Source organism: Sorex fumeus, unplaced genomic scaffold (genome assembly GCF_029834395.1).
Source record: "Sorex fumeus unplaced genomic scaffold, SorFum_2.1 ptg000050l, whole genome shotgun sequence".
NCBI classification, from domain to species: Eukaryota; Metazoa; Chordata; class Mammalia; order Eulipotyphla; family Soricidae; genus Sorex; species Sorex fumeus.
In genome coordinates this window covers 13,900,649-13,915,590 of record NW_026606107.1, presented here as the reverse complement: position 1 = coordinate 13,915,590, position 14,942 = coordinate 13,900,649, and the positions used below count along the sequence as shown (strand labels likewise).

The 14,942-nt window shown below is 37.9% G+C and overlaps 1 protein-coding gene across 3 annotated transcripts in view; it reads left to right on the top strand.

The window, feature by feature from the left end:
• APOOL (apolipoprotein O like) overlaps positions 1-14,942 on the top strand; it is a 73,689-nt gene that overhangs the window by 33,436 nt on the left and 25,311 nt on the right. For all 3 annotated transcript variants that reach the window (XM_056124155.1, XM_056124157.1, XM_056124156.1), the window contains 2 exons: positions 12,837-12,950; positions 13,139-13,256. In XM_056124155.1, the coding sequence (XP_055980130.1) occupies positions 12,837-12,950; positions 13,139-13,256 (232 nt within the window). The remainder of the gene's footprint in view (positions 1-12,836; positions 12,951-13,138; positions 13,257-14,942) is intronic.

Below are 14,942 nucleotides of genomic sequence, written 5' to 3'. Positions count from 1 at the left end.
AAATATAAATATTTGTAAGTTTTAGGTGTGCATTGTTACCACAAAACAACATTCATCAATGTATCAGTTATCCTTCCACCACATTCCATGTAATCCTTCCCACCCATGCCTCTTTGACATCTTCAGTACTTACAGTAGAATCTTAGCCTTTGTTGTTACTGGACTTTTCCTTGTTTTATTTATAAGACATAAGTGAATGGGATGATCTTGTATTCACCTTTCTCTTTCTGACATATTTTCCATAATGTCGCACCTTCTAGTTCTTTCCATGTTGTATCAAAATGTAATTTTTTCCTTTTTTGTTTTGTTTTGGGGCCACACCCGCAGTACTAATGGTTTACTTCTGGCTCTACAGAAATAAATTCTGGCAGGCTCGAAGTCCATTTGGGGTGCCATATCTGGGTCAAATACATGCAAAGCAAATACGCTACTCACTGTACTATCTCTCTGATCCTTCAAAATGAAAAATTTGGGCATTTATTTTAGCCCATTAGTATTCCTTTATGTATATATGCACAAATACAAATACGTTTTTTGATGGGCTGGAGTGGTAGCACAGTGTGTGCCTTGCACGTGGCCGACACGGGTTCGATTCCCTCGTCCCTCTTGGAGAGGCCAGCAAGCTACCGAGAGTATCCCTCCTGCACGGCAGAGCCTGGCAAGCTACCCGTGACGTACTTGAGATGCCAAAAACAGTAGTAAGTCTCACAATGGAGGTGTTACTGATGCCCACTCGAGCAAATCGATGAACAATGGGAGGACAGTGCTACAGTACAGTGCTACTTTTTTTGATGTTTCTGATTTTTTATTCTTTGTTTAGGTACTGTTATTTATAGTATGATAATAATGATAATATTCAGGGATACAATATTGCTACACCACACCCACCAGCCTCCAACATTTTCTTTGGGTTCCCTCTCACTCCTTTATCCCCCACGCCCCCCCCCCCCCCCACACACACACACATCAAACTCAGTTCCACAGGCTGACTCGGGGTCTGTTATCATTGACTCTTTTAAATTTTCTTACTGTGTTTCTTTATGCGCCATGTATGAGAGAGATGATTTGATATTCTTCCTTTGACTCACCATGTTCAGCATGATACCCTCTAATTCCAACCATGTTGAAGCGAATTGTGAATTGTGATATTACATCTGTTCTTGTAGCTTTATAGTATTCCATTGTGTATATATGCCACAATTTATCAGTCAACTGTTCTTGTACTCTTGGGTTGTTTTCTCTTTTTTTCTTTTAAATTTTATTTTTATAAAGTTGTTCGCAACATTTGATTACATTTAATATTCAAACACCAATCACACCACCATTACACCTTCCCACCACCATATTTTGAATGTTTCTACCCTGAACCCCAAAACCTGCCCCCAAAGCAGAACCTAAATCATTTATTTTGTGTTGCTTGTTATGAATAATCTACTAAAATGATCCTAAAAAGGTTTCTTAGAGGAAAGTATGTGAAGATTGTTGTGTTTCACCCAGGAGCCATTAAGCCCTTCTATATAAGATAGTAACATGCTGTTAAAGGTTGAGCCTTGTGTATTTAATATATTTCCCCCTAAATATAAATAATTTTATATAAACTATTTATAAATATATTTCCCCCAAAGATTGGTTGACTTCTATTTTAAACCCCATCAAATGTGGTGTACTTTTGGTATATCGGTGATGTACCAAATATACAAATTATATTTGTATGAGGTATAGCGTGGCAGCAAATAATGCTGTGTTCCAGAAATAGATTTACCTAGAATGAAACAGCCTGGCACAGGGTCTGGAGGCATGTCTATGGGTTTTGTTCTGTGCTCTCTTCCAAGAGATTTATTGTTGAGTCTCTGGATCATGGCCATTAATGAGATTATATAATGCCAGAGGCAGCTTGTGGGTGTGACTGCAAAGCTTCCAGAAATAGGGGAAGATGGAGGAAGTCGTGCATTCCCTGATTCCCTTGAGCCTGAAATGTTCAGTCAAAAGTTCTGCAAGCCTGGATTTTCCTGCAGATTCACTCATGGGTGATGCTTATCTGAGCATGTGTAGTGTGGCCTTGAGCATGGCAGCGGTTGAGTTCTGTGGGTTTTTGGCTGCCGGGACTGGCTCCATTGGGATGAGGAAGAGCCTCATCTGGCCCCTTCCAGGTTTCCCCAAATGAAACAGCCCGATATGGGTTCAGGAGGCATGTCTATAGTGCATTGTTCTGTGCTCTTTTCCAAGAGATTTATTCTTGGGTTTTTTCTGACATTAGTTTTTGCAAATAAATTTACAGTGAGCATAGCAGTTCAAGTAACTTTTTGAGATAATGTTTTTTGCTGTTAGGTTAGATGGCAAAAAGTAGAATTGATGAATCATGAAACTTCTATTCTTTAATTTTTTTAGTCTTCATACAGTTTTCTATAGATTCTAAACCAGACAATATTGTCACGAATAGTTTCTTTACACATTCATCCATCATTGGACATGTGAGTGGTTTCTAGATTTGCACTATTACAAATAGTGTTTTAATGAAAAAAAGTATATGTATATTCAAATGAGTATATTTCTGTGTTTGTAGTAGATCTCTAGGGGTAGAAATGATGCATTATATGATGGTTTTTTTTTACACGTTCAGAAATCTCTATACTGTTTTCTACAGAGGCTTCTGCCAGCTGTGAATATGTTTTGCTTTTATTCCACATTCCCACCAGCACTTGTTGCCGGCCTTTGTGATAGAGCTATTTTTATAGTTTAAGATGATATTCGGACTGGTTGGCCCCAGGCCCTGTGACTTCTTATGAAATCTCATCTCTCTGATCCCAGTCTCTGGTACTCCACCAAACAACCAAGATCCAGAGATTATAAAACAAAGCTCCCTGAAGTGCGTGGCCACATTTGTGGCTATGCAACTCTTATAGTCTAGTTCTTCCTCTCGGAGAACCCAGCAAGCTACTGAGAGTATCCTGCCTGCATGGCAGAGCCTGGCAAGCTCCCCATGGTGTATTCGATATGTCAAAAACAGTAACAATAATGGGTCTCATTCCTCTGACCCTGAAAGAGCCTCTAATGCAGCACCATTGGGAACGACGAGTAGAGAGAGGCTGCTAAAATCTCAGGGCTAGGACAAATGGAGACGTTACTGGCGCCCGCTCTAGCAAATCGATGAACAACAGGATGCCAGTGGTATAGTGAAAATGATATTATATTATCATATCTTGGATATTAGCCCATTGTCAGGGTACGTTGTACAGATAATTTAGTCGGCTCTGTTTGTTTAACAATCATTTGTTTTGCAGCATACAAACAGCAAAGGAACTTTTTTATTTGATGTGTTCTAATTTAGGTTTTTTGTTTTTTGCTTCGTTTCTTGCTAGTGGAGTCAGTACATTGTAGACACCTTAGAGATTAGTGGCATGTCGAATTTTTCTTTGATATTTTTCATGCATTTTGTGAATTTTGTTCTGGCATCTAAGTCTTTAATCCATTCTGAGTTACCTTTTGTATGTGGTGTGAAATAATGATCGTTCCTATCTTTTGCATGTCCCTACCCAGTTTTCCCAGCACACTTCTTGAAAGGACTTTTGTCTCTTCACTTTATGCTCTTGACTTCTTTGTCTTATGTTGACTCTCAAAGATGTGAGCTTATACATATGACCTCTCAAATATACTTAAGTATCTGAGCATATATTTTTTGAATTATGTTCCACAAGTCTTGAGTGTCTGCTTTTATTTTGATGCTGCATTACTTTGATTACTGTAGCTTTAGAATATAGTTTGAATTCTATCAATATTATGCATTATCTCTCTCTCTCTCAAGACTGCTTTGGCTGTCAGGGAGTTTTATGGTTCTCTGCAAATCTCATTAGTAATTGATTTATGTCTTTGAAGAAAGTTATTTGCATTGTTACAGGGATTATACTGAATCTGTGCAATGCTTTAGATAAGACAGTATCTTTGTTAGTTCTTCCAATCCACAGGCATCGGTGTTTTTCTCTGTTTACTTGTGTCTTCAGTTTCTTTTACCAGAGACTTTAAGTTTTTTATATGATTCTTTCACCTCCATTTTTGTGTTTGTTTTTGGTCCACACCCAGAGGTGCTTCAGATCCTACTCCTAGCTCTCTGATGGGCTCAAGGATATGGAATCCTAAGTATTGAACCCAAGTCAGCTGAATGAAAAGCAAAAACCCTACGTGCAGTACTATCACTCCAAGCTATCACCTCCTTTTTTCTTTTTTTAAAACTTTTTAATTTTATACATTAGTTCACAATGTTTGATTACATTCAATATTCAAACACCAATCCCACCACCATTACACCTTCCCACCACCAAATTCAGTGTGCTTCCATCTCAAACGCCAATCCCTGTCCAAAAACACAAGCAAAATAATATATTTTGTATTATCTGTTACAAAGAACTGGTGAACATACTTACAAAAATTTGTTGATATAGGAAACAGTGTGAATATTGTTCTTTTTTGGCAGGAGCCATTAAGACAGTCTATGGGATATCACTAAAAGTTGTTAAAGTTTGGGCGATATGAGCTTTGTTTTATATATATATATGTGTAAAAATATGTATATATGCATATATATGTAAAATATGTATATATGCATATATATGTCCCTCTATGATTTGTTGCCTACTATATGAACCCCATCAAATGTGTGGTAATTATGGAGAAAGGGTATGGAGTGTTTTATGATGTGTCCAGGAATATGTTCACTCACATGTGAGGCTCAGCCCAAGCGCATGGGGAGCGGCCTTGAGTGTGGTGGCTGTTGGGTTATGGAAGTTTTTGGCTGATGAGCTGGGGTGGTGAGGGCTCTCACCCGCCCCCTCTGGGGCACCCCGTGTGAAACATAACCTCCTTTTAAAATTTGATTCCTAGGTACTTGATTTTTTAATTTAATTATAAATGCAGTTTTTGAAAACTAAAGGACAGCTAGCTAAAAGACATTTAACATTCTCTTGATTGTAGTTATTTTTCTAATTTTATTTTGTGAAAGCACCATGATTTACAAAGCTATTTCTAGTTGGATTTTAGACATACAATGCTCCATCACCAATTTTACCACTATTTCATCTTCCCTCCACCAGTGTTCACAGGCTCCTTCCACCCTGCCCACTCAGCCGCCATCTCAATAGGCACCTTCTTTAGTTTATTATTAAAGTTTGGTCCTGATAATTTCAGTGTTGTTGACTCTATGATCTGGATATTTAGCTCTATCATTCTTTAACTTGATTGTAGTTTGACTTGAGAAATCTAATGTGTGTCTGTTGCTGTCACTGTCCTGTGGTGACTGGGGTCCCTGGTATGTTCAGGGACAATGAACTTCTCCACTGAATGATCGATGATGGAACGGGTCACAGGCTGGTAATCAGTGGCTATGTATTCAAAATCTCTCAGAGTTATTATATAGAAATTGTGAAGAGTTGGGGGCAGCAATTACACATAGGTGTGGTTGAACATTGACATAAACAGTGAACAAATGTAAAGCCCTTCCTTCGTGGTTAGTACTTCTAGGAGATCCACCCAAGGACAGAATATCATCTAAGGGCTCCAGCACTCTAGATTTCTACTAAGAGATCCACCCAATTCCATCTAAGGGCATATTGCTTTCTCCGTTTTCCTCTGCTGGCAATCCATTTAAAATCATATTAAATTTACTTCTTAATAATATTTCTAATCATTTTATATGAACACTGTAAAAGATATAGGGTTTATCTATACCCTAGATTACCTTAAAGGGTGGCTTTTCCTGGTGACATCTCACTTTGTTTCCTAGACTACAATCCTCAGGCCAGGTTAGTTTTCCCTAATCCCAAGAGTCCTTATTCAGTTACTTCTTTTGTGGTCATGACAGTTTTTTCCATGACCATGCTCTTGTCATACTTCTTAAGGCACTTAGACTGTCCCTTTCAAAGTCAGGGTTGCTTATAGCTTTCCCTGAGTCCATCCAAGTCCCTTGGCAGGATCTACATTTTGTGGGGTTAGGAACTAAGGTCAATATAAGTGCAACTGAGGCTTAAGTCAAGTAAATATGACAGATGCCCAGGAGTAAATACTATTTGGAGTCAATTAAATCCCATGCTCCCATGTTACAAAAACTTAACATTAACTGTCTTCCTGGATCTAATACAGAAAGGATATTCCCCGAGATAAAAATATGCAAATGGCATAAAGGAAAGAGAAAAGCAATATTTCACTTACATATAAAAAATCCAGAGCCTTCTGATTTTGTAAAGCCTTCTTCCACTCTTCTTTCTTCTCCTTCTGGAATTCTTATAGTGCAGATCTTACTGCTTTTGACACTCTCAAAACTAGAGTTTCCTCATTCATTTATCTGTTTTCTTACCATTAATTTGTTGATACTATTGTTTATCTTATCTTTCATATCACCTATTTAATTTTTAGATATTGTCATTCTACTGTTATGCCACTTCACTCTTTAGCTCTTTAATTTTCATATCAATGACTTCTTTTATTTTTTCCCATTCATACTCATGTTTGAAGACATTTTCAATTGTTTTTGAGCCACACCCTGTGGTGCTTAGGGATTATTCCTGTCTCTTGCTCAGGAATCACTCCTGGCGGAGTTCCGGGTACTACAAGGGGTACTAGATGGTGAATCCAAGTCAGCTGTTGCAACACAAGTGCCTTACCCACTGTACTTATTTCTCCTGCCTTTAAGACCTATTTTTTAAACTAAAAAACTTGACTAAAATGCATATTTGAACTATATTTAACATCTTGTTTAATATTTTTCTCTTGCTTTTTGAAAAAAGGTTTGGTATTGGAGTGTGGTATATGTTTTAAAACATATAGTCATAATTATTGTCTTTTGAAATTTCTGGATTGAGAACGTTCATTCAAACAATGTATTTTTTGTTAACTTTCTTTAGTTACAGCATAGATGATAAAAGTGACCAGTAAAGCAAAAGAGTGTGTCCTAAAGGAAAGTCATTGTGTGTTTCTTTGTATACAATGCTTGAGTTCAGGTAGGGATTGTAAAAGCAGCATTTTAGATTAGTGTATATAGAAAGTTGGATTATTCATGAAATATGTAATAATAGTTGTGTATTTGTTAAAATATGTAGACTTTTACCGATTATCATGATAAAGATGAACATTTGCTAAGAAAATGAAAGCATGAGCAAGCAGTCCACAGTAAGAAACATAAATGACTTATGAAATATACTAAATTATATCAACAAAATTTCACAAGGATTTAAGATTCATAATACTGCTGCTGATAAATGTGGTAGGAAAATTAGCATGGTGTACTCTTAGTGCAGTGTATCATTCACTTCTAGAGACAGTGTGCCAATATTCAAAATTCAAACCATATACTTCTTAATTCAGTTACATAACATGCAGGATGTCATAAGGAAATATCACAAGGATATATGTTCCCAGGAGTATGTTGAAAGGTACTAATCACATCTTCCTCATAGTTGTCCATATTCACATAAAAATTTAAAAATATGCATACCCACTAATAAGGGATTTGTCAAACCATACTGTATATATGTCCATCGATGGGAAAAGAAACTATCAAAACAGTATGTATAATGTATTAGTATTAGTTTTTTTAGCATTAATGTTTAAATGTAAAACAATATGTACTTTTTTTTGGCTTTTTGGGTCACAACTGGCAATGCTCAAGGGTTATTCCTGGCTTTGCACTCAGGAATTACTCCTGGCAGTGCTCGAGGGACAATATACGATGCTGGGAATCGGACCCGGGTTGACTGTATGCAAGGCAAATGCCCTACCCACTGTACTATCACTCCAGCCCCAATATAAAATATACATATTTTAAGTATAAATTTAGAACATAATTGAGATGTAGTATATGATCTATTTCTAATCTTTTTTTTCAAATTTTTTATATTTTTTTCAGTGCTATATATTTATTATGTATACTAAATTTTATATTAAATTTTGCTCTTTTTTTAGATTTTTATTAATGAATCACCATGAGGTACAGTTGTAGATTTACAAATTTTTGTGCTTGGGTTTCAGTTATACAGTGATAAAATACTCATCCCTCCACCAGTACCCATTCTCCACCACCACTGATCCCAGTATCCCTCCCACCCCCCATCCCTCCATCCCAATCCTACCAGTTCTGTTGTTCATTATAAACTTATGTCCATGTCAGTGCATATATAGTACATATGTCTTTTTTTAATCAATTTTTGTCAGCATTTTATTTAGCTTAAAATGCTTTGTGTGTAAAAAAAAATAAAGTGAAATGCTGTGTGTGTATATATTAAATGTATATGTAGATGAAAACCTCAGGAAGAATATTCACACAACTATTAGTAAAAGGTTACACTGATGGGAGGAAAAAGATTTTATACAAATAGTTTGATTTTTTTTTCTTAAATGGTGATCTCTACTAATGAGTCAGAAAGAAAGGGACAGACATAGAAAGATTGCATTCATCTGGGTAACATAAAGTAACAAAATAGGAGACTAACACCCAAAAATAGCCAAGATAGGTACCAGGAGGTTTAATCCATGGCTTGGAGGCCAGCCACACATGCTAGGGGAAAAGGCAGCTCAGATAGAGAAGGGAGCACCAAATAAAGGGTGTTGGGAGGATCCTCTCAGGATGGGAGAAGGATGCTTAAAATAGTCCATAGACCAAACATGATTGCCACTCATTGCCTCTCTTGCAAACCACAACACCCAAAAGGAGAGAGAGAACAAAAGGGAATGCCCTGCCACAGAGGCAGGGTGGGATGGGGGTGATGGGGGGTGAGAGGGATACTGCGATCAGTGGTGGTGGAGAAGGGGCACTGGTGGAGGGATGGGTACTCGATCATAGTATAACTGAAACCCAAGCACAAAAATTTGTAAGTCTACAACTGTGCCTCATGGTGTTTAACAAATAAAAATTGAAAATATATACACTTCTGGGGATCAAACCAGGGTCAGCCACATGCATTGCAAATGCCTTTCTCTTATACTGTTTCTCTGGCCCCAGCAACTGAATATCTTTATGGAGGAGAAATGAACATCACTTGTTACCTCACAACATGGGAAACATTTCCATGAAATGAATCATGGACCTAAAACTGTAAAATCTAAAACAACAAATCTAGAAAATAGTGCTAGAGAAAATATTTGTGACTTTACAATAGACTTTGATTTTTGAGTGCTCAAAAAGCATGAACCATAAAAGATCTAATAAACTGGACTGTTGAAATGAAAAATCCTGCTCCTCCTAGTTCGGGAGAGAAGTGGCAGCACAGCATCAGATGCAAGAGCTGGCAGAGTGGCAGCAGCTCTCAGCGGTCAGAACAGTGGGGCTGATGGGGTCATAAAATTTCTGCATGAATGGCTGAAAGTGCCCTTGAAATATTTTCTCTCAAAAAGCGTGCCATTCAGTGGAAGCGAACTGGCGCCCGCAACAGAACAGGCCAGAGTGAGACTCCTGAGGATGGTGGTGCTCAGGGAGGTTTTCCTCCATCATATGCTGTGGGCAGCACTGGTGAAGTGGGTTGGTCCTAGCACCCGTGCGAGAGCTACTGGAGCTCCCGCACCCTCAGTTCTGTGGGCAGCTGGCCACCATGGAGGCCGAAGCTTAGCCTGAATGAACAGGGTTCTTCAGATCCAACTTGACACTGCCGCAGGTCCTGGAGTTTACCAGGCACCCAGGTTCCCACCATGGGAGACTGCTCAGGCAACGTTTACCGCCCATGTCATTTCCCTACCACCATTTCTCCCTTGGACCAACCCGCTTCACCAGTGCTGCCCACAGCATATGATGGAGGAAAACCTCTCTGAGCACCAGCTGTCTGGAGATATAGGATGGGCGGATTCTGCCAGACTGGTGGCTACAGCCCAGTCACAGTGCCCAAGCTGTGAAGTGTAGCAGCCCTGGCTTTGGTCCTGGTCTTCACCACCAGTGGGTCAACCTGGACACAGAGACTGGAGGAGGGGGTAGTGAGCGCATCAGTAGCCTGATGGTGTCGGTGGCCTTCCTTACAACTCCCAAATTGCTGCTTTGCCTCTGGCCTGACTTCAACAATTCAGAACCAAGTTCTGCAAGAAATTAAACCACCAAAAGTTAGGTATGTGGGAACCATGCCCAAAAACCACCACCAGCTCAGTAATACAAGCTCATTTATCGGCCTTATCCAGAGACCCACAAATCCATCATGGAGCGATAGCACAGCGGGTAGGGCGTTTGCCTTATACGCGGCCAACATGGCCGACCCGAGTTCGATTCCTCCACCCCTCTCGGAGAGCCCAGCAAGCTACCGAGAGTATTCGATATGCCAGACACAGTAACAACAAAGTCTCCAATGCAGACGTTACTGGGCCCGCTCGAGCAAATCATGAAAGAGATAAAAAAAAAACCCTGCAGTTAATCTCAGACCTGTGCAAGGCTGAACAGACCTGAGTAGGTTGGAGGGACTGGGCAGGTTTGCCTGGTGCCCACTCAAGCAGAACCACAAACTGTTGCTTGTTCCCACAAGCCAAACCGCCACCATGCCCTGGGCCAGACTCCACCAGAAGGTTATATGACTGAAACCCCAATCATGAACAGCTTTGTAATGGTCTATCATGGTGATTAAAAAAATAGTGAGATATCAAAAAAATCTTGCTCCCCCCAAAATATGAATTGGAAGTAATATTTACAATACATTTGACAGATTTATATCAAAATATATGAAATCATCTTCAACTCAGTAGTAAACTAATATTTTCATGTGAGGTGCTGAGGGTTGAATACAGGCATTATACATGCAAAGCATTATACAGGCATTATACATGCATACTCTACCACTGAATTACATCCCTCGATCCCACATGCAAAAGATACAAATAGGTAAATCATCAAATATTTATGAATTTCAAGTGAAGACAAGTGGTACATACCTTTGGTCATCAAGAAAATACCAGAGCTGGGGAGATAGCTCAGGTGGTAGAATGTGTGAAGCATGGATTTGATCCCTAGCACTATGACCTCCAATGACAACTGGAGATAACCCCAGGTGTTTGTGACCATCAAACTGTCAGATCACTCCTAGGGTGGGTCCAGTTGGAGATGCAGCATGCTAGATGAGGTTCTCTTGGGTACAAAATATCATTCTTGCTTAATAAAGCTCGTTTGGGTGTCTTTTGTCTTTTCTCTTTGTTACTAAATCCTAGCTATATTTTTTTCATTTTTATAATCTCCAAGGAATCTCAAGGGATTAATCTAACACTGAGCATCAGTGGGGTGGCCCTGGTGGTCCCCAGTAGAGCAGCATTTTATCACCAGTGTTGAACTGTCCTGAGAAAATTAAGATGTACTTTTTTTTCAGATCTCATCAGAGCGTTTTTCAATTTACAGTAATATTAAAAAGATGCAGAGATGTCCCCCATACCCCCTGCCATCAAATATGCATAGCTTTCTCTGTTATCAACATCACCTTTCCTTCTACAATGGTACATTTGTTAACAGTCAGGTTACTCTGACACATTATTACCCACACACCTCTGTATACATTAGTATTCACTCTTGGTGTATTACTACCATTGTTCCTCCTTATTCTCAGTGTATGTTCCAAGATGCTCACAGATGCCTATGTGAGCATATATATAACATATAACTATGTTATATATATGTATATATAGCATATATATAACATATAACTATGGTTATAAATATATAACATATATATAACATATAACATATAACTATGGTTATAAATAGTCCTGAACTCTCCATACCTTGTTATTCCTATGCATACTTATGATAAAATTTAAACACTAAGCACAATGGTAAAACATCAATATTATAATTAAATTTTAGAATGTTTAAGATAATTATAAAATTATTTTATACTGTATATGCATTACATATGTAGTCTATAATTACATTAATATAACAGAATTAGTATAGCACTGTAGCACTGTCCTCCCATTGTTCATCGATTTGCTTGAGTGGGCACTAGTAACATCTCCATTGTGAAACTTGTTGTTACTGTTTTTGGCATATCGACTATGCCACGAGGAGTTTGCCAGGCTCTGCTGTGCGGGCGGGATACTCTCGGTCGCTTGCTGGGCTCTCCGAGAAGGGCGGAGGAATCGAACCCGGATTGGCCGCATGCAAGGCAAACGCCCTACCCACTGTGCTATTGCTCCAGCTCATAGTGCCTCGATCAATTAAAAAACAATAAAATATAAAAATATATAAGTAGAGTTTATTTAAATGTGATCTGCTTCAAAATATCGTCTTGTTATATATTCCAGCTGTGGTTTGAGTAAAATGCAAAAATTTAAAACATGAATGAGGAGTGTTGGCTGTTTATATTTTTATGGGGAATATAGGCCATACTGAGAGGTGTTCAAAATATTAGAAAATATTAGAAAATAGATTATACGCTACAATCTCATTTAACTTTTCATAAGATATACAGATATACACTTAGTACTTAGTTTTGTTTAAACACTACTCATTTTTTACTATTTTGAGATTTAATCTCCAGCACCTTTATGTGACCTTTATGATTTTTTTAGCAAACCCTTTATTAATTGACATGTGTGATATTTTCTTTTTGTGGGAGTAAAGGCAACTGTGAACAGCTGTGATTAGCACATATATTACTGGGACCAAGCACCATTGTGGTATTTTTAGTTTTTATATGAGGCAAGTAATTTTATATAACATTTAAAAAATAAAACTTTAGATGTTATTTTATCTCTAACGTTGGTTCTGACCTAGATATTCATACAGAAGAGCTGATGTACTTTTAAGTATTTGTGAAATGTTTTCAATTTTAAATGCTGGTTAATGTGTTACTATTTTAAAAATACATATTATTGACTCACTTTTTTTGAATTAGGTAACTGGAAAAAGGGCATATGCTACAAGCCAGCAAATTTATGAAGCAGTTCAATCATTGTGGACAAAAAAATACACCAGTGATTCTCTTCTTGAACCTAAAGCCAAAACCAAGGTACAGTTTCAGTGGACCAAAATGAGAATTTCATTTTGATGGGTATTAGCTGATAATGGGAGTATTAGAAGTAAAGGAGAGAATGAAATGAGATGAAACAAAAATATTTTTACATGCTCTAATTTTGTAGGATTTTTTTTATCATTTTTATAAGATACTTATGAAAGAAACATCCTTTTGGTACACAGCTAGAAAACTCCACTGAAACGGAAATATCTGCTAAAACAACTAATGATCTGAAAAACTCAGTACCTTTGGTGGCAGAACTCAGCACGGAGGCCAAGACCAAATCAGAATCCACATCAGGTTTGTTTAGAATAATTCATCTTACAGTCATTGTTAATGTTTTTAGAAATTTCATTTTTGAATAATTACTATAATTAGTGCTTATGTGAATCTATGTTTGCTTCAAATACATTTTGTCTTTATCGTATCTGTATTCCATATATCCCTTAAAATTATGAGGTACTTAAGGGCTTGGGACTTTTTCTAATCTTCACATTTTTCATAGTACAGATCTTTGCATATGGAATATAGAGTAGCACTGGCAGCTTGGTTTAAAGAAGCTTTAAATATCATTTTATATAAATGTGAGTTTCCAATTGGATGGAGGAAATAACATGTCACAGATTTCTGTTCTGTTTTTTATTTTCTTCTACTTTGGGATTCATTTGTTCTTGTCTGAGGTTTGGAGGTTAGGTGATTAATTTGAGCTTTACTTTCCAGATGTAAGTCTAAATTGCTATGAACTTCCCTCTTACTGCTTCTTTTCTGATATTTAGATGATATTTTGACATTTTTGTCTTTATTGTTGTTCATTTCAAGGAATTTTTTAGCACATTTTAAGAATTTCCTCTTTTTTAAGACTCAGGATACTTTTTTTGAATGAATCACTATGAGATACAGTTACAGACTTACAAACTTTAGTGACTACGTTTCAGTCATACAGTGATCAAGTACCCATCCCTCCACCAGTGCCCATTCTCCACCACCAATGTTCTCAGTATCCCTCCTGCCTCTCCATTACCCCCACCTTTGTGGCAGCACATTCTCTCTCTCTCTCTCTCTCTCTCTCTCTCTCTCTCTCTCTCTCTCTCTCTCTCTCTCTCTCTCTCCTTTTTGGTGGTATGGTTTGCAATACTGGTACTAAGTGGTCATCATGTTCAGTCTATAGTCTACTTTCAGCACACATCTCCCATCCTGAGTGAGCCCTCCTAGCATCATTTACTTGGTGGTCCCTTCTCTGTCTCAGCTGCCTTTTATACGCAATTGTTATTTAACAGTATGTTTCTAAGTGTCCAAATATTGGAGATTTTGATAGTTTTCCTTGATTGATTTCTATCTTCATGATATAGCACTGTAGCACTGTAGCACTGTCCTCGTGTTGTTCATCGATTTGCTCAAGTGGGCACCAGTAACATCTCACAACAAATTGTGAGACTTGTTGTTACTGTTTTTGGCATATCGAATACGTCATGGGTAGCTTGCCAGACTCTGCCGTGTGAGTGAGATACTCTCGGCAGCTTGCCAGGCTCTCCAAGAAAGGCGGAGGAATCAAACCCAGGTAAGCTGTGTGCAAGGCAAATGCCCTACCTACTTTTCTATCACTCCAACTCATCTTCATGATATAATGGTCTGAAAATAAATTTAATATGATTTCTATTTTTGACTTTTATGGATACTCTGTGTCTCAGCATTTTACCTGTCTTGAATTATGCTCTGTGTGCAATAGGGAATAATGTCTATAGCTTTTATTAGAGGGAGGGTGGGTGGTGGAGCATTCTATCTTGGTCTTTTAGACCCAAAATTGGATTCTTGTTTTTTAAATAATGTTATACTTGATCTGTTCAGTCAGGTGAATGGAATATTAAACTCACCCTCTACTACTGTGTTGCCATTGGTGTATCTCCTCAGGTTTATTAGTAGAATTATTATAAACTTTGCTTGCCCTTCATTTTGTATATATATCTTGATACGATTTAAGTTTTATTG